The sequence below is a fragment of the Ranitomeya variabilis genome, chromosome 2 (genome assembly GCF_051348905.1).
Source record: "Ranitomeya variabilis isolate aRanVar5 chromosome 2, aRanVar5.hap1, whole genome shotgun sequence".
NCBI classification, from domain to species: Eukaryota; Metazoa; Chordata; class Amphibia; order Anura; family Dendrobatidae; genus Ranitomeya; species Ranitomeya variabilis.
The window spans coordinates 428,288,125-428,313,712 of NC_135233.1; the positions used below are offsets into that span (position 1 = coordinate 428,288,125).

At 47.8% G+C, this 25,588-nt stretch overlaps 1 protein-coding gene across 3 annotated transcripts in view; it reads left to right on the forward strand.

Annotated features, from left to right (window-relative positions):
- Positions 1 to 438: 438 nt before the first annotated feature.
- TPCN2 (two pore segment channel 2) overlaps positions 439 to 25,588 on the forward strand; it is a 47,000-nt gene continuing 21,850 nt past the window's right edge. Inside the window, exons 1-11 of one of the 3 annotated variants that reach the window (XM_077286948.1) lie at positions 439 to 538; positions 6,265 to 6,326; positions 7,212 to 7,288; positions 7,617 to 7,794; positions 9,226 to 9,342; positions 9,707 to 9,813; positions 10,548 to 10,620; positions 11,976 to 12,075; positions 20,167 to 20,232; positions 20,358 to 20,422; positions 20,869 to 20,969. In XM_077286948.1, the coding sequence (XP_077143063.1) occupies positions 9,286 to 9,342; positions 9,707 to 9,813; positions 10,548 to 10,620; positions 11,976 to 12,075; positions 20,167 to 20,232; positions 20,358 to 20,422; positions 20,869 to 20,969 (569 nt within the window). In that variant the 5' untranslated portion in view covers positions 439 to 538; positions 6,265 to 6,326; positions 7,212 to 7,288; positions 7,617 to 7,794; positions 9,226 to 9,285. The other 2 variants (XM_077286946.1, XM_077286947.1) reach the window with 2 other exon arrangements.

Genomic DNA, 25,588 nt, shown 5'->3' on the forward strand with positions numbered 1-25,588 from the left:
AATAAATAAAATAGATGAGAATATTTGTTATTGTTGTTTGTATAATGGCCCGATCCGTCCAGGTATAAGGCGGCGTACGTAAAACACCAGTCAAAATTTATAAAGTCAGAATTGGAGTTTTTTGACTCCCTAAAATGTCATATGTACCCCAAAATGGTATCAATAAAAACCACAGCTCGGGGCGCAAAGGACAAGCCATCAACTGAAAAATAAAAAAGAATTGACCAAAAATGAGGAGGAAAAAAACGAGAGCGCAAAAATATAATTTATGGCAAACACTCTGTGTATAACTTTAATCACAAGAACTTTATTAAGGGCTAGTGTTTTTTCTATACAGCTTTATAAAAATGTAAAAAAAATTGTAAATAAAGTTTAGCGGATTCAAAACAACAACAATCCTTTGGGAAATGTAGTTCCGAGGAAGCTCTAATTCGGGAAGCACTGAGGCGCCGCTAGGAGAGGTTTGACTACAAGCCCCGGCATGCACCGCGCTGGTCTCATGTTCCGTGTTACTGACAGGCTGGATGTTCACTCAGGGGTTAGTTTGTAGTTTTAAAGATTAGTGGTAGTTGGGCGGTCGGGATGGAGTCGGAGCCTCTCCTGGCTTCTGTGGAGAGGAGCTGGTGCGTGGACCCGGACTTCAGCGCCCAGGAGAGGCCGCCCCGGAGCGGCTTCTACTCCTCCACTGCACCCTCGGTAGAGGGGCCCCCGGGGCGAGGAGAGGCGAGGGGCCCCGGACAGGAGGAGCCCAGTGGTGAGACGTTCAGATGCTTCCTAGCCGGTAATGTCCCCCTGTCATGTGTGCCCATATGGCCCCCATAATAAGAAGCCCCCCCATAATAAGAATCCCCCCATAATAAGAAGCGCCCCTCATAATAAGAAGCGCCCCTCATAATAAGCCGCCTCATAATAAGAAGCCCCCCATAATAAGAATCCCTCCATTATAAGAAGCCGCCCCATAATAAGAAGCGCCCCTCATAATAAGCCGCCCCATAATAAGAAGCGCCCCTCATAATAAGCCCCCCCATAATAAGAAGCGCCCCTCATACTAAGAAGCCCCCCATAATAAGAAGCCCCCCATAATAAGAAGCCCCCCATAATAAGAAGCCGCCCCATAATAAGAAGTGCCCCTTATACTAAGAAGCCCCCCATAATAAGCCCCCCATAATAAGAAGCCGTTCCATAATAAGAAGCTGCCTCATAAGCCCCCCATAATAAATAGACGCCCCATAATAAGAAGCCCACCATAATAAGTTCCCTCATAATAAGAAGTTCCCCCATAATAAGAAGTCCCCCATAATAAGAAGCCCCCCATAATAAGAAGCCACCCATAATAAGAAGCCCCCCATAATAAGAAGTTCCCCCATAATAAGAAGTTCCCCCATAATAAGAAGTTCCCCCATAATAAATAGCCGCCCCATAATAAGAAGCACCCCATAATAAGAAGCACCCCATAATAAGTCCTTTTTCACTGACTCTTGGTTTTTTTTGGTTGTTTTTTAACCCCTTCCTGTCTCGGTATTTTTTTTCCGTTGTCCGCCGTGGATGCGCTGTAGTTGGGACATGACGCCGTCCATGTTATCATAAAATGTGCTGAAAAATGGGGAAAAAAGGCAACTTTTTATATTTTATTTTTTTGGGAGGGTGGTGGTTTCATTCTGCAGTAAAAATCTGCCTTTGATTCCTGATTCTCGCGCTCACTGCGATTTACAGAGACTCAGGACGTCTGCACTTTGTTGCGTTAGTGGTTAAAAAAAAATCCGAATTTTATTTATTTATTTATTTTTTTAAAAATGTTTCCGTGTCACCACTTTCCGAGACCTGAACCCTCTTATTTTTCGGTTGATGGAGCTGATTGAGGGCTGTAGAATTTACACCCTCTTATTTTTCGGTTGATGGAGCTGATTGAGGGCTGTAGAATTTACTGGTGCCGTGTTGGGATACGCAGAGCTGTGATGGTTTGATTTATTTGCTATAATTTATTATATATATATTTTATTATTATTATTATTTGTATATATATATATATATATATATATATATATATATATATATATATATATATATATATATATATATATATACTAGCTGTACTACCCGGCTTCGCCCGGGTTAATGACTGCTGTTAGCAAAATAGAATGTGTTAACAAAAATTTATTCTGCACACAAAAACCACAAAACAAATAGATAGAAATGTAATTATTAAAAGGCAAAAACTAAGCAAATAGAAGCATTTCACAACATATATTAGCTTTGTTATACTGAGAATGTCTTTGTTGCCTATATTAACCAATCAGAGCTCAGGTTAATTAACTGTAGCAAAATAGAAGCTGAGCTGTGATTGGTTGCTATTGGCAGCCTGATAAATCCCCAGCCAACAGGAAGCCCTCCCCCCTGGCAGTATATATTAGCTCACACATACACATAATAGACAGGTCATGTGACTGACAGCTGCCGTATTTCCTATATGGTACATTTGTTGCTCTTGTAGTTTGCTTATTAATCAGATTTTTATTTTTGAAGGACAATACCAGACTTGTGTGTGTTTTAGGGCGAGTTTTATGTGTCAAGTTGTGTGTGTTGAGTTGCGTGTGGCGACATGCATGTAGCGACTTTTGTGAGATGAGTTTTGTGTGGCGACATGCGTGTAGCAACATTTTGTGTGTTGAGTTGCATGTGACAGGTTAGTGTAGCAAGTTGTGTGCAGCAAGATTTGTGCATGGCGAGTTTTGCGCGTGGCGAGTTTTATGTGTGGTGCATTTTGAGTATGTGCAAGTTTTGTGTGAGGCAACTTTTGCATGTGGTGCAACTTTTGTACATGTGGCAATTTTTCTGTGTGTGCAAGTTTTGCATGAGGTGAGTTTTCCATGAGGTGAGTTTTGCACGTGTGGCGAGTTTTGCGTGAGCCTAGTTTTGCATATGGCGAGTTTTGCATGTAGCGAGTTTTGAGTGGTGACTTTTGTGTTTCGACTTTTATGTGGCGAGGTTGGTGTGTGTGTGTGGTGAAATGTGTGCTGAGGGTGGTATATGTGTTCAAGCACGTGGTAGTGTGTGGCGCATTTTGTGTTTGTGTTCATATCCCCGTGTGTGGTGAGTATCCCATGTCGGGGCCCCACCTTAGCAACTGTACGGTATATACTCTTTGTCGCCATCGCTCTCATTCTTTAAGTCCTCATTGTTCACATCTGGCAGCTGTCAATTTTCCTCCAACACTTTTCCCTTCACTTTTTCCCCATTATGTAGATAGGAGCAAAATTGTTTGGTGAATTGGAACGCGCGGGGTTAAAATTTCACCTCACAACATAGCCTATGACGCTCTCGGGGTCCAGACGTGTGACTGTGCAAAATTTTGTGGCTGTAGCTGCGACGGTACAGATGCCAATCCCGGACATACACACATACATACATACACACATTCAGCTTTATATATTAGATATACCTGTATGTAATCTCCTGTATATAGTATATACCTGTGTGTCATCTCACCTATATATAGTATATATCTGTGTGTCATCTCCTGTATATAGTATATACCTGTATGTCATCTCCTCCTATACATAGCATATACCTGTGTCATCTCCTCCTGTATATACTATATACCTGTAGGTAATCTGCTCCTGTATATAGTATATACCTGTGTGTCATCTCCTCCTGTATATAGTATATACCTGTATGTCATCTCCTCCTGTATGTAGTATGTACCTGTATGTCATCTCCTCCTCTATATAGTATATACCTGTGTGTCATCTCTCCTGTATATAGTATATATCTGTGTGTCATCTCCTCCTGTATATAGTATATACCTGTGTGTCATCTCCCCTGTAAATAGTATATACCTGTGTGTCATCTCCTGTATATAGTATATAGCTGTATGCCATCTCCTCCTGTATTAGCCCTCGTTCACACGTTATTTGGTCAGTATTTTTACCTCAGTATTTGTAAGCTAAAATGGCAGCCTGATAAATCCCCAGCCAACAGTAAGCCCACCCCCTGGCAGTATATATTAGCTCACACATACACATAATAGACTGGTCATGTGACTGACAGCTGCCGGATTCCTATATGGTACATTTGTTGCTCTTGTAGTTTGTCTGCTTATTAATCAGATTTTTATTTTTGAAGGATACCAGACTTGTGTGTGTTTTAGGGCGAGTTTCGTGTGTCAAGTTGTGTGTGTTGAGTTGCGTGTGGCGACATGCATGTAGGGACTTTTGTGAGATGAGTTTTGTGTGGCGACATGCGTGTAGCAACTTTTTGTGTGTCGAGTTGCATGTGACAGGTTAGTGTAGCAAGTTGTGTGCAGCAAGTTTTGCGCATGGCGAGTTTTGCGCGTGGCGAGTTTTATGTGTGGTGCCTTTTGAGTATGTGCAAGTTTTGTGTGAGGCAACTTTTGCATGTGTTGCAACTTTTGTGCATGTGGCAATTTTTCTGCGTGTGGCAATTTTTCTGCGTGTGCAAGTTTTGCGTGTGGCGAGTTTTGCACGTGTGGCGAGTTTTGCATGTGGAGAGTTTTGCGCGTGGCGAGTTTTGAGCGGCGACTTTTGTGTTTCTACTTTTATGTGGCGAGGTTGGTGTATGTGTGGTGAAATGTGCACTGAGGGTGGTATATGTGTTCGAGCACGTGGTAGTGTGTGGCGCATTTTGTGTGTGTGTTCATATCCCCGTGGTGGTGTGATTATCCCATGTTGGGGCCCCACCTTAGCAACTGTACAGTATATACTCTTTGGTGCCATCGCTGTCATTCTTTAAGTCCCCCTTGTTCACATCTGGCAGCTGTTAATTTGCCTCCAACACTTTTCCTTTCATTTTTTCCCCATTATGTAGATAGGGGCAAAATTGTTTGGTGACTTGGAAAGCGCGGGGTTAAAATTTCACCTCACAATATAGCTTTGACGCTCTCAGGGTCCAGACGTGTGACTGTGCAAAATTTTGTGCCTGTAGCTGCGACGCCTCCAACACTTTTCCTTTCACTTTTTCCCCATTATGTAGATAGGGGCAAAATTGTTTGGTGAATTGGAAAGCGCGGGGTTAAAATTTCACCTCACAACATAGCCTATGACGCTCTCGGGGTCCAGACGTGTGACTGTGCAAAATTTTGTGGCTGTAGCTGCTACGGTTCAGATGCCAATCCCGGACATACATACATACATACATACATACATACATACATACACACACACACACATTCAGCTTTATATATTAGATATATATATATATATATATATATATATATATATATATATATATATATATATATATATATATATATATATATATATATATATAATTTTTTTTTTTTTTTCATATTTTTTTCCCTTTTTGGGAGGGGTGGGAGGGACTCTGGGGGGCTGCCTTCCCCTGCGGAGGTGATAACGGGGAGACAAGTCTGTGTCTCCTGTGCAGCTACATGGAGGAGGCCTGAGAGTGATCGGACAATCGCTTAGGTAACAATTCCACTTTCAGTTCGGTTTTGCGCTGAGACGTTTCCTGTGTGTGGAGCGATTCTGGGCCGTTGTGGGATTTTCTTTTTCTGCCGTTCCCTAATGCTCCAGATCCTTATATATGATGCGTCCGGCTATGACTCCCATCATTGAGGGCTGGTAATGATGGGAGTCATCGTCCTGTAAGGTTACACCCGGCTTTATTCCTCATAACACGACGAGGGACTCGCCCGGCGGCCATGTAACAAGACCTTACAAGTCAGCAGACCAGTCCTGTGACACACCGTGTGATGCAATCCAGGCCGTCCTGCACTTTCCACAACCCCTGCGCGCTCTATTGTCCAGCTGTTGTCAGCCGCTTCACATTCGGCGCAGCGCTGCGTTGTCTCCGGTGCCGATCGCTACAATGTATCAGTCTGGATTCCAGGATGGAGCCGCCGGATACAATTGTAGCAATGTTTGCTGTTGAGGAGGGGTCTGCACCTTTCTTACCCAGAGGGGCCACATTGTAGTTGAAGAAAACGTAGAAGCCCCCGTGTACCCCTCTGGAGGAATAGATTTCCCAAGTGACCCCTTGTAAAGTGGTAACAATTATTACCCTCCTGAAAAATGAATAATGCTGCTGCGCGCTTCACTTTGGGGACCCCCTGCTGTAAAATATTTACCGTAGATCTGTATTATTAGTATTCTCTAGATGTAAAGCAGCGAGTTCTCATTAATTGACAGCAAACGCAGATCTTACAAACTGTGTCATCACTGCAACAACCTGAGCGCTGCTCTGATCTGCAGGAATGACGCTGACATCGTGCTTCTATCTCTCCAGGGTACGAAGACGAAAACCTCTACGTGAATCAGGCTGTTGTGTTCATTGAAGACGCCATCCAGGTAAGAGCGAGACGATCACTGCAGGGGTCAGGGTCACACAGGACTGCATTGTGAGAGTCTGCCCTTAGAATTCAGAGCTGCATTCACAGTTCTGCAAGTTTCAGAGATGAAAAGTATATAACAGTGACTGCACCAGCAGAATAGTGAGTGCAGCTCTGGGGTATAATACAGGATGTAACTCAGGATCTGTAATGTGTGTACACAGTGACTTCACCAGCAGAATAGTGAGTGCAGCTCTGGGGTATAATACAGAAGGTAACTCAGGATCTGTAATGTGTGTACACAGTGACTTCACCAGCAGAATAGCGAGTGCAGCTCTGGGGTATAATACAGAATGTAACTCAGGATCAGTAATGTATGTACACAGTGACTGCTCCAGCAGAATAGTGAGTGCAGCTCTGGAGGATAATATATGCATGGTGAGTGTTGTGGTGTTGAGCTGTTTGTTATTAGTATGATCTGTCGGGTAGAATTGAATCTCCTGATTTTTTTTGTTGCCTTCGGGCTCTGGACATGTCGATGCTTTGGGTGTGATAGTCCGGTATTGATATATTTCGGGTTTTGCCTCGGGGTAGTTATGTACCAAAATCTTCCAGCAAAGAACACTGGAGACTTGTGACTGCAGACACATGAGGTCGGGGTTCTTCTCGGCTTCCCCACAGTTACTGTACAGTGAGCTTTTCTTGTCGGTGGATTGTGATGATCTGATGACGGCCGGAGACTCCTGATCGCAGCGTTGTACGTGTATAATGTATCTGAGATGGAAAATGAAGCAATTTGCAAATATTTTCTTTGTTTCGTGTACGCAGCTCTTCTTTAGCCTAATGTATCGCCATGGTTACAGCCTATAATCCTCACTGTAGTCTGACCCTCCTGTGTTTTCAGTATCGCTCCATAGATCACCGGGTCGACCAGAACTCCCTGCAGTTGTATCGATGGTATTATTCTGACCTGTGCCAATGGTAAGTGTACGTGGCACATAATGCTGCGGAAGTGGAAACCGTCAGCAAGTGGGGTATTATTAGCTTGACCACTTTGCGGGAGCCCAAAAACTGCAAGAGCGCACTTGAGTATTAAAAAGGAAAGATTGATGATGGTAAAAATGTACTGCATCGTGGATAGCACTCTGTTGGCCTCTGTTATCAGCCATTTGAGGTTGGCAGGAATCTGACTGTAGCAGTCTCCATGAGCGGGTGTGACGGGCGTTGAAGACACATCCCATCCTCCATGACTGCTCTGTAGGCACAGACTTGGGTGGGACTGAACTTAACCGGCTGTCGTCTTCTGTAGGATTCTGAATGTGACGATCTTTGTGAATCTGGCGTTGGCCTTCGTGGAGACGCCGTCGTCTCTGACACTGACGTCCGATGTCCGGTATCGCAAACCTGCCTGGGAGCCTCCGTGTGGCCTCACCGAGAGCGTGGAGCTCATCACCTTCCTGCTGTTTATTGCAGATCTCTCTGTGAAGGTAAAAGCCCCCAAACTGCGGGAGCCCCAAAACTGCGGGACCCCAAAACTGGTGGAGCCCACCCCCACTGCAGTCAGCAACAAGAGGCTGGGAGGGCGATCCACAGGGATCTTTTCTTCCATAGTTGAGGTCCCTGGTCTCATCTTTCCTTAACCTGGGGCACAGGTCCCATGTTACCCCTTCTTTCCCTTGGTCCCCGGCCACCCCTTTTTTTCCATGCCCCGGGGCACAGGTCCTTGGCCATCCCTTCACTTTCCCCGGGGCACAGGTCCTTGGCCACCCCTTCTTTCCATCTCCCCAGGGCACAGGTCCCTGGCCACCCCTTCCTTCCCTTTCCCCGGGGCACAGGTCCCCGGCCACCACTTCTTTCCCTCTCCCCGGGGCACAGGTCCACGGCCACCCCTTCCTTCCCTTTCCCCGGGGCACAGGTCCCCGGCCACCCCTTCCTTCCCTTTCCCCGGGGCACAGGTCCCCGGCCACCCCTTCCTTCCCTTTCCCCGGGGCACAGGTCCCCGGCCACCCCTCCCTTCCCTTTCCCCGGGGCACAGGTCCTTGGCCATCCCTTCCCTTTCCCCGGGGCACAGGTCCTTGGCCACCCCTTCCTTTCCATTCCCTGGGGCACAGGTCTTTGGCCATCCCTTCCCTTTCCCTGGGGCACAGGTCCTTGGCCACCCCTTGTTTCCATCTCCCCGGGGCACAGGTCCCTGGCCACCCCTTTTTTCCCTCTCCCCGGGGCACAGGTCCCCGGCCACCCCTTTTTTCCCTCTCCCCGGGGCACAGGTCCCCGGCCACCCCTTTTTTCCATCTCCCCGGGGCACAGGTCCCCGGCCACCCCTTTTTTCCATCTCCCCGGGGCACAGGTCCCCGGCCACCCCTTCCTGCCCTTTCCCCGGGGCACAGGTCCCCGGCCACCCCTTCCTGCCCTTTCCCCGGGGCACAGGTCCCCGGCCAACCCTTCCTGCCCTTTCCCCGGGGCACAGGTCCTTGGCCATCCCTTCCCTTTCCCCAGGGCACAGGTCCTTGGCCACACCTTCCTTCCCTTTCCCTGCGGCACAGGTCCTTGGCCATCCCTTCCTCCCCTTTCCCCGGGGCACAGGTCCCCTGCCACCCCTTCCTTCCCTTTCCCCCGGGCACAGGTCCTTGGCCACCCCTTCCCTGTTGCAGACCACACTGTGCTATTCCTTAAGCCTTGCCTTTGGACCTCCTTCCTGACATTGACCTGTTACTACATTGGTGATGTGGCCCTCGGAGGGCTCCCGGTGCCGTGTCCATCCACTGCTCCTCCCCTTTATAACCCACTGAAGCCTGGATCTAAGTGGACGGTGACTGTAAATGCTGCAGTATATTATTGAGAATCATCCGAGGATCCGGAGACCTTGTGTAACGTCCATTAGCCCAAAAAGTTTCTGAAGCAGTTTCTTTCTTCCTCAGAGTTATTTGATCGGCTGGACGGAGTTCACCAAGAACAAGTGGCTGCTCGGCTACATCCTGATGCTCGCCATTTCCCTGGCGGATTGGACGGTGTCCCTGTGCTTCATGTGTCAGGAGGTAAGGTGTCCGCGTGGTCGAGCCGGTGTCTTGGGTGCGGCTTCATCCTTAAAGGGAGATTGCGTTAAAAAAGCAAATAGTGAGAATGTCACTATAACGTACTGCTCATTTTTCATCCAAAATGGTGCACGGTCCGAAAAACAGACGTTAATATGTCCCGTGAGGTGACCATTTTTTCCCTTCTTACCCCGAGGACTTGTGAGCTTTAGGTTTGGATGTGGAGCAGGACTTCGGCTGGTTTGTCTCCAGTGTGGAGGCTGCTTGTGCCGCGGTCTCCCTCCATCATGCTGTTTAACTGCAGACCCCCTAGTTTGGCCACTGACCCTCTAGTTGGTCCTCACAACACTGATTTTCTATCTTAAAGGGGGTGCGAATCCGGAGGCTCCTGCGACCATTCTTTCTTCTCCAGAACTCGTCTCTAATGAAAAAGACTCTAAAATGCATAAAGCGGACGCTGCCGGAGATGGGCAGGTAGGATGGTGGGCGGGGTGTTTGGGGGGCATTTATCTGGGCATCAGACAGAGAAGGATTCCAGCAGAGATTGGCAGGGCCAGGTGAGTAAGCCGTGGCCGCCGGACCCCAAGAACCTCCTTCCTGCCAACACCTGCGGCCCCTCTATTTATTAGACTGTCGGACCTCATCATTGCGGAGCGACGCTTACACAACATGGTGCCAAATTGACTAATAAAAAGACGAGCCGCGGTTGGCGACTGGAAGAATGTTCTCAGGGCTCCGTCCAGTGGCCACAGACTACTGACATGGCCGCTGCAGCGGGTCCTGTAATCTCCAGTGTTCTGGAGCCCGGTGATGGCTCGGTCGCCCGGTGTTGGCGCTGGTGATTACAGCCGGTGAAATCAAGCAACTTTATTTACTAAAAACACCCGACCCGCCTGACTCGGGACGTCTCCGTTACTGCAGACTCCTCAGCTCGCTCTGCGCTTTCTTCTCGAGTTTGTAGGTGATTGCACAGTGGGAAGGAGCGCAGCACATGAGGTATGTAGACGCATCGCTCTGCATAGGTGCTGCGTACACAAACCTGAAGATAATTTTGGTTTCCACACCATGTGCTGAACGACTTTATTTTTTATGTTGGATGCATTGATGCTTTGTGTTGCAAAAGTCTGCAAACCCCGAGGACTCCTGTGTGTGTGTGTGTGTGTGTGTGTGTCTGGGGTTCTGTCTGATCCTTGGTTCTCTGTCCTCAGTGTGATGCTGCTCCTGGCGCTGCACCTCTGCCTCTTCACCATGTTCGGCATGCTGCTGTTCGCTCACTCCAAGGTAACTACACTAATATTGAGCCGGACGCTTACATGTTCTTGTGTGCCTGCAGCCCCCTCATCAGCCTGTGGACCCCAGCAACTGACAGCTGACCACTGTTTTGCTGGATTCTCACGGCCTCGAGTTGAAACAAAAAACCCTAAAACTTATGCTCCCCTTTCATGTGCCCTCCTGATACTGCTCTCTGCTGCTATTGCACTCTCTTCTTCATAGGAACCAGATTTCTGCTTTTTGCCTCTGATATCGGTTTATCTCCCCTCACTGTGTTATTAGTTATTATAAACACACACACACACACACACACACACTCTCCAGCACTGCAGGTAGGAAACATGGGAAGGTGCGGGAGCCATGTGGAGTCATAGGAGACCTGTGATGGGGCAGGGAGGGAGCACAGGGGAAGGTGCGGGAGCTATGTGGAGTCACAGGAGACCTGTGCTGGGGCAGGGAAGGAGCACAGGGGAAGGTGCGGGAGCCATGTGGAGTCACAGGAGACCCTTGATGGGGCAGGGAGGGGGAGCACAGGAGCCAAATATGAACGGCAGGAAGGATGGGAGCTTTTACAGCTTTTTATAGAATGTGGATTGAAATACATTTTTATCTCCGGAGAGCTCATTTAATGACCGTGGGAAACCCCTGTTAATAACTTATGAAAGCTAATTCTGGTGCACAGTGTGCCTTCATAGACATATTGTCGCGGTGACACTTGGGGTACGGAGCCCAAATTACCTTCTATTTAACCTTTACAAAGTCAGATTAGAAGCTTTTATTAATAAAAGGGAGAGGAAGTTTCTTCTTCTCGGTCATCAGTGTGAGCTGTGTGGGGTCTGACACCCGGCATCGACTCCGATCAGCTGTTGTCAGCTCTGGCGTTGGCCAGAAGTAATCGGCACAGCTCAGTACACCATGTAGTGGCCGTTCTCTGTACTGCAGAAGTCCTAAAATAAAGGTTAAAAGAACCTCACATCACGTGACGCATCGCCTCAACAGTTGTCGTACATGCTAGTGATTGGCTGCAGCTCCTGGAAGTTAATGTATCCAGGTTGTGTTCTCCTGTTGCACATAAACGTGTCACATCCGGCTTCTCTGAATTTGCTCTTGTTTCCGTGTAGGTCGACACCTCTCTGCTTTCCTCTGTTGTCAGGACTAAGCTCTCCTGTATGTAAGCACCTGGTCTTCCCTTCTGTCTCTTCTTCTCGTGACTGTCAGCTCTTGGGCTCGCTCTTCCTTCACCTTGACCGTAATGATGTAGATGCAATCTGTCATTTCTTTTTCTTTAATTCATTTTCTTTGGCGTTTTACAGACCTTTTTGTTTTTTTAATCTTTTCTTTCATCTTGTCTATTTTCCCCCCAGGATTCTAAGATTGACGTTGAGTGGTCGCAATATTTTCGCAATTTGCCCGACTCACTGACCTCCCTGCTGGTGCTGCTGACCACTGCTAACAATCCCGATGGTGAGTTACATGATACAATTAAACTGAACTGCATGAGGCCGCGCTAACACTGTGTAATGTGGTCGTTTTACACCCCTGTCTTGTGAAACCGTGCCTCATCTGATACATGCGGCCTTAGAGGCCTACTGACATGGTGCTGTTATTTAGTCTGCAAAGTTCAAGTGCATCCAGACCCTTCTCTATCAGTGACTCTCCTAGTTTCACCTCTTACCTGAGAATATATTGTGCCTACATATTATTACACTCAGACCCTTCTCTATCAATAACTCTCCTAGTTTTATCTCTTCTCTGAGAATATATTGTGCCTACATAGTATTACACCCAGACCCTTCTCTATCAATAACTCTCCTAGTTTTATCTCTTCCCTAAGAATATATTGTCTACATATTATTACACTCAGACCCTTCTCCATCAGTGACTCTTCTAGTTTCACCTCTTACCTGAGAATATATTGTGATATTGTGCCTACATATTATTACATTCAGACCCTTCTCTATCAGTGACTCTTCTAGTTTCCCCTCTTCCCTGAGACTATATTGTGCTTACATAGTATTACACCCAGACCCTTCTTTATCAATAACTCTTCTAGTTTCACCTCTTACCTGAGAATATATTGTCTACATATTATTACACTCAGACCCTTCTCTATCAATAACTCTCCTAGTTTTATCTCTTCTCTGAGAATATATTGTGCCTACATAGTATTACACCCAGACCCTTCTCTATCAATAACTCTCCTAGTTTTATCTCTTCCCTAAGAATATATTGTGCCTACATATTATTACACTCAGACCCTTCTCTATCAATAACTCTCCTAGTTTTATCTCTTCTCTGAGAATATATTGTGCCTACATAGTATTACACCCAGACCCTTCTTTATCAATAACTCTTCTAGTTTCACCTCTTACCTGAGGATATATTGTGCCTACATATTATTACACTCAGACCCTTCTCTATCAATAACTCTCCTAGTTTTATCTCTTCTCTGAGAATATATTGTGCCTACATAGTATTACACCCAGACCCTTCTCTATCAATAACTCTCCTAGTTTTATCTCTTCCCTAAGAATATATTGTCTACATATTATTACACTCAGACCCTTCTCCATCAGTGACTCTTCTAGTTTCACCTCTTACCTGAGAATATATTGTGATATTGTGCCTACATATTATTACACTCAGACCCTTCTCTATCAGTGACTCTTCTAGTTTCCCCTCTTCCCTGAGACTATATTGTGCCTACATAGTATTACACCCAGACCCTTCTTTATCAATAACTCTTCTAGTTTTATCTCTTCCCTAAGAGTATATTGTGCCTACATATTATTACACTCAGACCCTTCTCTATCAATAACTCTCCTAGTTTTATCTCTTCTCTGAGAATATATTGTGCCTACATATTATTACACCCAGACCCTTCTCTATCAATAATTCTCCTAGTTTTATCTCTTCCCTGAGAATATATTGTGCCTACATATTATTACACCCAGACCCTTCTCTATCAATAACTCGCCTAGTTTTCTCTTCCCTAAGAATATATTGTGCCTACATATTATTACACTCAGACCCTTCTCTATCAATAACTCTCCTAGTTTTATCTCTTCTTTGAGAATATATTGTGCCTACATAGTATTACACCCAGACCCTTCTTTATCAATAACTCTTCTAGTTTCACCTCTTACCTGAGGATATATTGTGCCTACATATCATGACACCCAGATGCCCGAACACTATTTGTCCAAGTTCTTTTTTAACTTATGAACATCTTACATTGACTGCACAATACTTGACTGAGTTGATAGCATTAAAGAGGACTTGTCACTTGCTGAAAAAGAGTTAAATACCTTATAAATAATCACTGATTTCCCCTGACTCTGTTGTTTTTTTCCGTTTTGCTCTGCGTCGCTCCATTGCAGAGATATTAAAATTTGTAGCTTTTGGAGCGCAGCATGTGAAATCTTCTTGCAGTGCAAATGGGCGTTTCTTCAGAGTTTTCTCTGGGGGCGTGAGCTGTCACTCCTCCCTCCAAGATACTGCCAAGCACAGCATGGCAGCTAATCTAGGAGTCTGTCTCAGATCCTGCTGAGCTGTGATTGGCAGCATATGGGATGGAGGAGGGACAGCCAACGCTCCCAGAGAAGACATTGAAGAAACGCCAAGTTACACTACGAGAAGAGATTTCACATACTGCGCTCCAGAAGAAACAAATGTGAATATTTCTGCAATAGAGCAATGCAGCTCAAAACGGAAAAAGACAGCCGAATCAGCAGAGCGCAGCAGAATCAGCGGTACTCAGGGATTTTTACAAGGTATTTCACATCAATTTTTGAGCAAGTGACAGGTCCTCCTTAAGCTTCTTTTTAATAATAGCACTTTCAAGGGTACACTCTTGCCTTTTAGATAATGGGTTAAAAGAGTAATTTTCAAAGTCTGCATGCATGGTAAATGAAAGTCGGCCAAATTTTCCGAATTCAACGACTATCTGATGGGTAGAGGGTTTTTTTCCCACTGTTGCCCCCCTAGATAAGGAGATAAGAATTGGAAAGTTCAATGCCCAATCTGTTTATTTTTTAACTCCTTCCTTGGATCCAGTCACTAGGTTTACCAATGACTCGGGTGCAGGTAGCCCCTCTGGATCTAAAAAGCCCCCCATGGCAATGTGTACTCTTAAAGCAATACCTGTGTCGCAGTAGCTGGCACCATGATAGCTATTTATGTACAGACATACGATAACTCATTTTTATACTTTTGAACTAGAAAAAACTTTTCTATGGATTAAAAAATAAGTTTGCAAAAAGTTGAACTAAAACTTTTCTACATTTTATTATATAGTAATTTCTATTTCTCCTACGCCTCACTGGGGGACACAGTACCATGGGGTATTATGCTTCTGCCACTAGGAGGACACGAAGTAAACACAGAAAGAATAGCTCCTCCCCTGCAGTATACACCCTCCTGCAGGCTCTCAGTGAACCAGTTCTTGCTTAGTGTCTGTAGGAGGCACTTGGGTCTGTTTCAGACCCCACCATTTTTATTAAAATTTTTGATTTTTTGTTCTTTTTTTTTTTTCCTTTAACGGAGCGAATAGGGGCGACGGATCCTTTCTAGGCTCCGATCTCCCCCGAACCATCAACAGGCAAGTACGTGGAGCGTTCCTCCCGTATCCTTTCCTGCAACGTTGGATGCCAGCCCTGAGCTCACATTACGTGCGACGGTTCCTTCGCGTTCCAATCTCCCCCCTCCATAGCAGGCGACCACATGGAGTAGCCCTCCATCTACCTCTCCTGGAGCCAGGTGCATAGCCAAACATGATATGTATGGCGTCCGTGCAGCCCCCCTCTGCATCACCACTGATATAGCGGATGACGCATGGCGGCAGAAGCTCTCCACCCCCTCCCTGACTATGGCGACGGTGGATTGAGCACCGGCCCACCGCATCTACCGTGAGTACACTGCGGGGGCCGAGGCGCTGGGGGGTCCTGGTCCCCGGGGTATGGGAGGTCCGCACCTTAAGCCTGTGTCCGTGGGTGGTCCTTAGTGCGGCAACCCCACGAAGGAGTGCAGCTAATGATGGCGCTAATAGCGGTCGCGGCGCTGCAGACCGGAGTTTTGGCCACGCCCACGGCAGTTAGCCCCGCCCACTTTTTCTGGCTCTTCTCGTTCCCTGTGATGAGCTCCCACTTCCTGGTCTCGGTGGCCATCTTGGGACACCCACATCCCTGATGCTGCAGCACTGCTCCAGCGTTTCCTATCACAGCCCTCAGGACTAGCTTTTTTTCTCTGCCTACACTGCGGACCTGCCCTGGGGACTCAAAACACAGGACCTGGGTAAGCTGCAGACACATAGCTTAACCCTTCCCCTGCTAGTAAGCGCTTTTCTCCAGGCTTTACTATGTCTCAACCAAACCCTCACAAAAAGTCTGGGAAAACCCACACTGTATTTTTCGCTGCATGTACCTTTTGTAAGGTATCATTACCCCGGGGTCACAATACTGCATTATGCACAGCTTGTGAACCGGTGACGGCTCAGGAACCACCTGTTGCTGATACTGAACCCAGTGAGCCTAGTCCCCCTGAGTGGGCTACCTCCCTTACCCGGTCTATGGCATCCCTGGCAAAAGCGTTAGACTCGTTCCGAGACCCTTCCTCTAATCAGGGCACTAATACGGACGACGCTTCCGATGGTCAGAACCCCTCGTACTCCAGGGGTCGTACCTTGCCAAGGAGTTCTCACTCTTCCAGGAAAAGGACTCATGCCATATCTCCAGACCATCAACGGTTTTCGGGTTCTGAGAGCTCCATTTCTCTCTCCCCTTCCATTGGGGCTAGTAGAGAACCTGTTTCAGAGGACGATTCTGATACGTCCCTAGATCAGGAATTTCATCATGATCAGGAGACTCTCGACTCTCTAATTGAGTCAGTGAATAAGGCTTTGAGACTTGAGGAAGAACCCTTATCTAAAACGGATCATGCCGTGTCCTTTAAGAGGACCAAACGAGCTCACAGAGCGTTCGCCACTCATCCCGAATTTAAGCAAATTGTTGAATCTCACAGGATCCGTCCAGATAAACGATTCACAGGGCAGAAGCCCATGGAGTCTAAATATCCCTTTGCCCAGGATCTAAGAAAAGATTGGTCACAATCTCCCCCAGTAGATCCTCCGGTATCGCGCCTGGCTACCAAATCTGTTTTATCCTCCTCGGAGGGCGCCTCTATCAAAAATCCAACCGATCGTCAGATCGACAATATGGCGCGTTCAGCCTTTGAAGCCTCAGCGGCCGCACTCTTTCCATCTTTTGCCGCTACGTGGGTGGCTAAGGGTATGACCCACTGGGCTGAGGTCTTGTCTTCAGCAGTACTGGATACCAATCTTCCCCCCGAGATAGCAGACCTCGCTACTCAGATAGCCAGAGCTGGAGATTTTGTAGTGACCGCGTCCCTGGATGCCGCTGACTGCGCTTCTCAAGCAGCAGCAAATGCCATCACCATCCGGAGGTCCTTATGGCTCAGGGACTGGCTGATTCTACTTCCAAAAAGTCATTGACTTCTCTCCCATATCAGAGCGGTCGCCTTTTTGGCGAAAAGCTCGACCAGTTAATTTCTGACGCCACTGGAGGGAAGAATAAATTTCTTCCACAACAGAGACCCTCTCTGCCCTTTCGGAACCTGCAACCACAGGCTCGTTCCCGATTTTTTTCGTTACAACTCAAACTGGTCCTCTACTTCCACATCTCCCGGTTCCGGCCGGGCACAACGTGGAGACAGAGGTTCACAGGCCTCTTTTAAGCCTTCCCCTTCATGGAGAGGCAGGCCAAGGCAGCCGGGATCCAGAGGTGCCAGAACGGGCAGACCTTCCACACAATGACTCCCTGCGGTATCCGGGGGACACCCTCCAAGTAGGCGGCCGCCTGCTTTCCTTCAGTGCCGCGTGGCTCTCGGTCGTTCACGACGAGTGGGTCCGCGATCTAGTGTCCTCCGGATACAAGATAGATCTCTTATCTCATCCTCCAAACCGTTTTTTCCTGTCTTCTCCTCCCAGGGCAAAAGTATCAGAGTTCTTCAAAGCTATAAGCTCTCTGAGAAAAGACGGAGTTATTATTCCGGTCCCTCAAAGCGAAAGGTTTCGAGGTTTTTATTCAAACCTCTTCATTGTTCCAAAGAAGGACGGTACAGTACGGCCCATACTGGACCTAAAACTGCTGAACAGGTTCGTCAGGGTACGACTGTTCCGGATGGAATCTCTTCGTTCTGTCATCGCCTCCATGGAAAAAGGCGAGTTCCTGGCATCTATAGACATCCAGGACGCATACCTCCACATTCCTATTTTACCTTCTCACCAAAGGTTTCTTCGCTTAGCAGTTCAGGAAGATCACTTCCAATTCGTTGCTCTGCCCTTCGGCCTCGCCACCCCTCCCAGGGTATTCACCATGGTCATGACGGCTGCCGTGGCCATACTCCACACCCGAGGAGTGGTGGCGCTCCCATATTTAGACGATATCCTCATCAAAGGCCCCTCTTTCCGCTCCTGCAAGGAACCTCTCAATGATCTCTACGGTTCACATCCCGGGAGTGGACAATTGGGAGGCAGACTTCCTCAGCCGGCAATGCCTCGACTCCGGGGAGTGGTCTCTCCATCCGGAGATCTTCCACCAGATCTGCTGTCGTTGGGGAACCCCGGACGTGGATCTGATGGCCTCACAGCTGAATTCCAAGGTTCCCGACTTCATGGCTCGGTCCCACGATCCGGCAGCCATCGGGGCAGACGCTCTTGTACTCCCGTGGCATAATTTTCGGCTTCCGTACATATTTCCCCCGCTTCCTCTCCTACTGAGAGTCATCAAAAAAATCAGAGCGGAGAGGGTGCCGGTAATCCTGATTGCGCCAGATTGGCCGGGCGTGGTACGTGGAACTAGTTCAACTAGTTGCCGACGTTCCCTGGCGATTACCGAATCGCGCAGATCTGCTATCTCAAGGCCCCTTTTACCACCAGAACTCAGAGGCCCTGTGTTTGATGGCATGGCCGTTGAGTCCTGGGTCCTAACCCAGGCAGGTTTCTCTCCAGAAGTCATATCTACCATGATCAACGCTAGAAAGCCTACGTCTATGCGCATCTATCATCGCACTTGGAAGACTTTCTTTTTATGGTGTAGCGACCGAGGACGTTCTCCTCTACATTTTTCCATCCCTTCCATTCTCGAGTTCTTACAAACGGGTTTGGACTTGGGTCTCGCCCTTAGATCTCTCAAAGGGCAGATCTCAGCCCTGTCTGTTCTCTTCCAACGCAGGATTGCCAACAGATTACAGGTCAAGACGTTTATTCAGGGCGCCCCCTATAGGATGCCGTTGGAACCATGGGATCTTAATCTGGTCCTCGGAGTTTTGCAACAGGCTCCTTTCGAACCTCTACAGGAGGTTTCTCTGTCTCTCCTTTCATGAAAAGTTGCTTTTCTAGTTGCGGTCACCTCTATCAGACGAGTCTCCGAGCTGGCGGCTCTGTCCTCTTAAGTTCCGTTTCTGAATTTTCATCAGGATAAGGTGGTTTTGAGGACATCCCCGTCTTTTCTACTGAAAGTTGTATCCTCTTTTCATCTCAATGAGGAGATTGTCTTACCCTCACTCTGTCCGGCACCAGTCCATCGCATCGAGAAGGCCCTTCACACACTGGATTTAGTGAGAGCTCTTAGGAGATACATCTCGCGGACAGCGTCTTTCCGCAAGTCAGATGCCCTATTCGTGCTCCCGGAAGGACCGAGGAAAGGGTTTCCTGCTTCCAAGGCGACAATAGCCAAATGGATCCGTTCGGCTATTCAGGAGTCCTACCGAGTCAGAGGTCTTCCTGTCCCAGCAGGGATTAAGGCTCACTCCACTCGGTCAGTAGGTGCGTCTTGGGCCATCTGGCACCAAGCTTCGGCAGCACAAGTTTGTAAGGCTGCGACTTGGTCCAGCCTGCATACCTTTACAAAACATTACCATATTCACTCTCAGGCCTCGACGGCAGACAAATTTTGCAGGCGGCTGTGCCGCATCTGTAACTTTTGGGTGCAAGTAGCAATTGCAGTTAATTGTTTCACACCCAGGGACTGCTTTAGGATGTCCCATGGTCCTGTGTCCCCTAATGAGGCGTAGGAGAAAAGGAGATTTTTGTGTACTCACCGTAAAATTCTTTTCTCTGAGCCAATCATTGGGGGACACAGCACCCACCCTGTTGGCCTATTGGCTTTGGTTTTTGTTGAGTTAACTTGGTTTTTGACATATTTCATCCTTGTTAAATATTAAGCTCCTACTGCTTTGTTAACGAACTGGTTCACTGAGAGCCAGCAGGAGGGTGTATACTGCAGGGGAGGAGCTATTCTTTCTGTGTTTACTTAGTGTCCTCCTAGTGGCAGCAGCATAACACCCCATGGTCCTGTGTCCCCCAATGATTGGCTCGGAGAAAAGGATTTTACGGTGAGTACACAAAAGTCTCCTTATTCTCTAAAAAGTACGAGTGGCGAGGGATGAAATAAATAAAAATGTAACTGATCATTGTAGTCTTGATACATTCCCGCCTGTCACTTAACCTGATTGTCCTGAATCTTTGTCCCCCGACAGTGATGATTCCGGCGTATTCCTACAACCGGGCGTACTCCCTCTTCTTCATCATATTCACAGTCATAGGTAGGTGACCTGTGGGGGTCCATCCTATATTATTAATAATAATAATAATAATAATAATAATTTTTATTTATATAGAGCCAACATATTCCGCATCTTCAACATACTTACTGTCCTTTGTTCCGTAGGAAGTCTGATCTTGATGAACTTGCTGACCGCCGTCATCTACAACCAGTTCCGCGGCTATTTAATGGTACCTTTATTGGTCTTACAGTTAAAGGGAATGTCCATTACTGGAAAAAATAAAAAAATTGCAAGAATTGCTGCTTTTCGGTCACAAAAAATAAAAAAAAAAGGAAAAGTATCAAAATGACATGTATACCACATTGTATCGCCAAACCCTAAACTAGCTCCATCAATGGAAAAATAAATGTACGGGTCACAGAAAGTGGTGTGATGCAATGCAAATTTTAATTTTTTTTTAACTAGTAAAATATAGAAGAAAAAAAATAAATTAAAAAAAAAAATATATATATATATATATATATATATATATATATACACACATACATACTGTATATATATATATATATACGAACTTGGTATCGCACAAAGCGGGAGACTCGCGTTGTTATCGTGTGGTTAACAAGGACACATTTGGTCTCTTATTTTTCTCCTTTATTTGGTTCTTTCCTGCAGAAATCGGTGCAGACTTCGCTGCTGAGGAGGAGACTTGGAATTCGAGCGGCTTTCGAAGTTCTCTCCTTCTACCGGGAGGTGACAACGCGGAATCGCGACCAGTAAGTGTGTGACGATATTTAATAATTATTGTAATATTTACTAACTCTTATTTACTCTGTCGCCTCATTGGGGGACACAGGATCATGGGTGATATGCTGCTGTCCACTAGGAGGCGACACTATGCATAATCAGAAAAAGATTAACTGTGGCTCCTCCTCTGCAGTATACACCCCTGGACGGCATCAGCCTTCTCCAGTTTTTGCTTAGTGTCGCATAGGAGGCACACCTAAGATTTTTTACTCCGTTTTTTTCCAACGGATTACAGATGAAGAAAAGTGGGTCTCCTGTGAGACTCCCGGCATGGCTCCTTCCTCGGCCCCCTATGCCCGGTTGAAGTAGAGATGGCTATTCCCCATGTTGCTCCTTCCCCAGTCCCTCGGGTGCTGGTTCGAAGTCGAGACCCCCCTCCTTCCCCAATTCCTTTTGGTTTCTGGGTTGAGGTCGAGGCGAGGATAAAGCCCCCTGATGGTCACACAGCACCCTCCCTAATCCCCCTCTGCGGGCATTAGGTTGAGACGCCTCAGGTTGGGCCTGTACAGGCAGCACTCTTCAGCTCCCAGCAATGGGCCAGCACGCTGCGCCTGCATCCAGGGACCCCAGCCCAGCTGCGGGCTCCTGTCGGGGCCGGGGGGAGTGCAGGCAGGCATGGCACATACAGACACAGGGCTCCCTGCATCCCTGTCTCTGCGGCAGCACCAGCTCTATACTGCCTCAGGGGGACCCCACACCGGGCTCCCCCTTCCGCTTATAGCCCCACCGCCATCCTACCTTTAAATCCGGGGGGGTCCGGTTCAGATCCGACCCCCTCCCAGACTTTCGCGCCGGCCTGGAGCCCTTCTGGGCCTCAGGCATCTAATTTAGGCCCCGGCTTCGGCCTAGCTGTAGCCGCCGCCTCCTCTCCGCCCCCCGGATGACAAATATGACACTCTACAGTGTCATAGAGGGGGCGGATCGAGACAGAAAGGGCGCGTTTTTACACAGCTTTGCCGCCTTTTTTCCAGCTCTCCGCCCCCTTCTCCCCCTTCCTCTCCTTCTCAGCAGCCATTTTCTGCTGCAGATTAACCCTGCATCTCCCGGTCTGCAGGACCAGGCAGCCAGTCTCCGGGGGACACAGGACTGTGGATCTTCAGCGCTGGACCTAGGGGCACTCTGGTGGGGTAAGATCACAGCTGGGTTTTTACTCAGCTGTGAATCCATATTCCCTATAAGGCTCTCCTATAGGCTTCTCTGCAATCACTATAGGGTTCTCTACATAGCTAGCCTTTCTGCACTCTGTGCACTATGCCGGGCTCAAGGTCCAAGAGAACCAGGCAGAACTGCTATTATGCATTCTGCACAGCCTGCGGGACCGCTCTCCCCAGTGGCAGCACATACCCACATTGTCAGAACTGTATACAAACTAATGTGTCAGAGCCCCAAGAAGCCCCTGCCAATGCCTCGGTGTCTAATGCCACGCCGGAATGGGCTACTCAGATATCGCAATCTATGATGCAGTCTATATATAACCTAACCTCCACAATGCTTCAGGCTCTGCAGGGTCATGCCTCGGCTATGACCGTTACCCAGCAAAGGGACAGCTTGACTCAGGAACAAGATGACCCTGGCACATCCACGTCCAGGTCAGGACGCAAGCGGACCCATAGATCAAGTCCATCTGCGTCATCCCATAGCACACGGTCATCCCCCTCTAGGGAGAGACACCGTAGCTCCAGGTCATCTAGACCGTCCCATTCCAGGGACAGACAATGCAGATCTCCGCAATCCCCGACCAGAGAAGGCCTCCTCCCTGGCTCACTCAGCAGGGGACGCCTCAGTGATACACAGGATTCGGAAGGCATCTGCGACTCTGACTCAGACAGGGAAACGGAGGGGTCCCCAATCCCTCCTAGCAATACAGCGCTAGTTGAGGACATAATCTCTTCCATCCATCGGGTGCTGGACATTTCTGATCCGCCACCAGAGGCCCCAGAACATAAGATTTCCTTTGAAGGACCTCTGAAGCCGCCTAAGGTTTTCTCTAACCACCCAGAGTTTAAGGCGATCCTTAAAAAGCAGCTCTCACAGCCTGAGGAAAAATTTGCTAATCACAAATATCTGGAGGCGAGGTACCCCTTCCCACAGAAGGACACCAAAGAATGGACAGATCCACCCGAAGTGGACCCCCCAGTCTCTAGGCTAGCAGCACAGACCCTCCTTTCACTGCCAGATAGCTCAACCCTCAGGGACGCAGCAGACCGGCAGGTAGAATCAGGGCCGGCGTCAGCACCCGGCGTACCCGGGCAAGTGCCGGGGCCCTGGCGAGACGGGGGGGGCCCATTTAAGGTAGTAACAGTACAGACACGGACGGTACTACACTGATGACCTGGGGGCCCCTGCAGCCAGACTACATCCGGCTGTGCTGTGTGTGTATTAGTATACAAGATCAGCTCCGTGATCTCCGTCTCCCAGCCAGGACTCGGAGGTGGAGCCATCCCTGGCAGCAGGCGCGGCACAGAGCTCTCTCTGTAACTGAGTTTTGCTGCGCAGGTGCTGGAATACTCACCACATCGTCACCATGGATATGAAGAGTCACTTCCGGGCCAGCGGTCGTCTGTGTCGTCACTTCCAGGTGAGCTCAGGCGCTCAGCGATCGTCCACTGTCCAGCCAGTTCCGGCGCCAAGCAGGAAGACGATGACGAGCACGAGCAGCCAGCAGTCAGTGAACGGTGCACCCGGGCCATCCCTGTACAACGTGGGCGACGGCGTGAGTGACGGTGAAAGCAGTGAGTCTTCCTTCCAAGTTCCAGGCTGGTCCCAAAGCATTGCGGGGGGATGCAGCCTGGGAGGACAAGGTGCGACTGTACGGGGCCACCACAGACCTACAGTATGGCATCTGAGTGATGCTGGGTGTGGGTGGGACTTGTAGACTATATACTACGTGACTGGCTGTGCTATATACTACAGTGGGGCAAAAAAGTATTTAGTCATTCAGCAATAGTGCAAGTTCCACCACTTAAAAAGATGAGAGGCGTCTGTAATTTACATCATAGGTAGACCTCAACTATGGGAGACAAACTGAGAAAAAAAAATCCAGAAAATCACATTGTCTGTTTTTTTATCATTTTATTTGCATATTATGGTGGAAAATAAGTATTTGGTCAGAAACAAACAATCAAGATTTCTGGCTCTCACAGACCTGTAACTTCTTCTTTAAGAGTCTCCTCTTTCCTCCACTCATTACCTGTAGTAATGGCACCTGTTTAAACTTGTTATCAGTATAAAAAGACACCTGTGCACACCCTCAAACAGTCTGACTCCAAACTCCGCTATGGTGAAGACCAAAGAGCTGTCAAAGGACACCAGAAACAAAATTGTAGCCCTGCACCAGGCTGGGAAGACTGAATCTGCAATAGCCAACCAGCTTGGAGTGAAGAAATCCAACAGTGGGAGCAATAATTAGAAAATGGAAGACATTCAAGACCACTGATAATCTCCCTCGATCTGGGGCTCCACGCAAAATCCCACCCCGTGGGGTCAGAATGATCACAAGAACGGTGAGCAAAAATCCCAGAACCACGCGGGAGGACCTAGCGAATGAACTGCAGAGAGCTGGGACCAATGTAACAAGGCCTACCATAAGTAACACACTACGCCACCATGGACTCAGATCCTGCAGTGCCAGACGTGTCCCACTGCTTAAGCCAGTACATGTCCGGGCCCGTCTGAAGTTTGCTAGAGAGCATTTGGATGATCCAGAGGAGTTTTGGGAGAATGTCCTATGGTCTGATGAAACCAAACTGGAACTGTTTGGTAGAAACACAACTTGTCGTGTTTGGAGGAAAAAGAATACTGAGTTGCATCCATCAAACACCATACCTACTGTAAAGCATGGTGGTGGAAACATCATGCTTTGGGGCTGTTTCTCTGCAAAGGGGCCAGGACGACTGATCCGGGTACATGAAAGAATGAATGGGGCCATGTATCGTGAGATTTTGAGTGCAAACCTCCTTCCATCAGCAAGGGCATTGAAGATGAAACGTGGCTGGGTCTTTCAACATGACAATGATCCAAAGCACACCGCCAGGGCAACGAAGGAGTGGCTTCGTAAGAAGCATTTCAAGGTCCTGGAGTGGCCTAGCCAGTCTCCAGATCTCAACCCTATAGAAAACCTTTGGAGGGAGTTGAAAGTCCGTGCTGCCAAGCGAAAAGCCAAAAACATCACTGCTCTAGAGGAGATCTGCATGGAGGAATGGGCCAACATACCAACAACAGTGTGTGGCAACCTTGTGAAGACTTACAGAAAACGTTTGACCTCTGTCATTGCCAACAAAGGATATATTACAAAGTATTGAGATGAAATTTTGTTTCTGACCAAATACTTATTTTATTTTCCACCATAATATGCAAATAAAATGATTAAAAAAACAGACAATGTGATTTTCTGGATTTTTTTTTCTCAGTTTGTCTCCCATAGTTGAGGTCTACCTATGATGTAAATTACAGATGCCTCTCATCTTTTTAAGTGGTGGAACTTGCACTATTGCTGAATGACTAAATACTTTTTTGCCCCACTGTACATGGATGTGTTATATACTCCGTGGGCTGTGCTATATACTACGTGGGCTGTGCAATATACTAC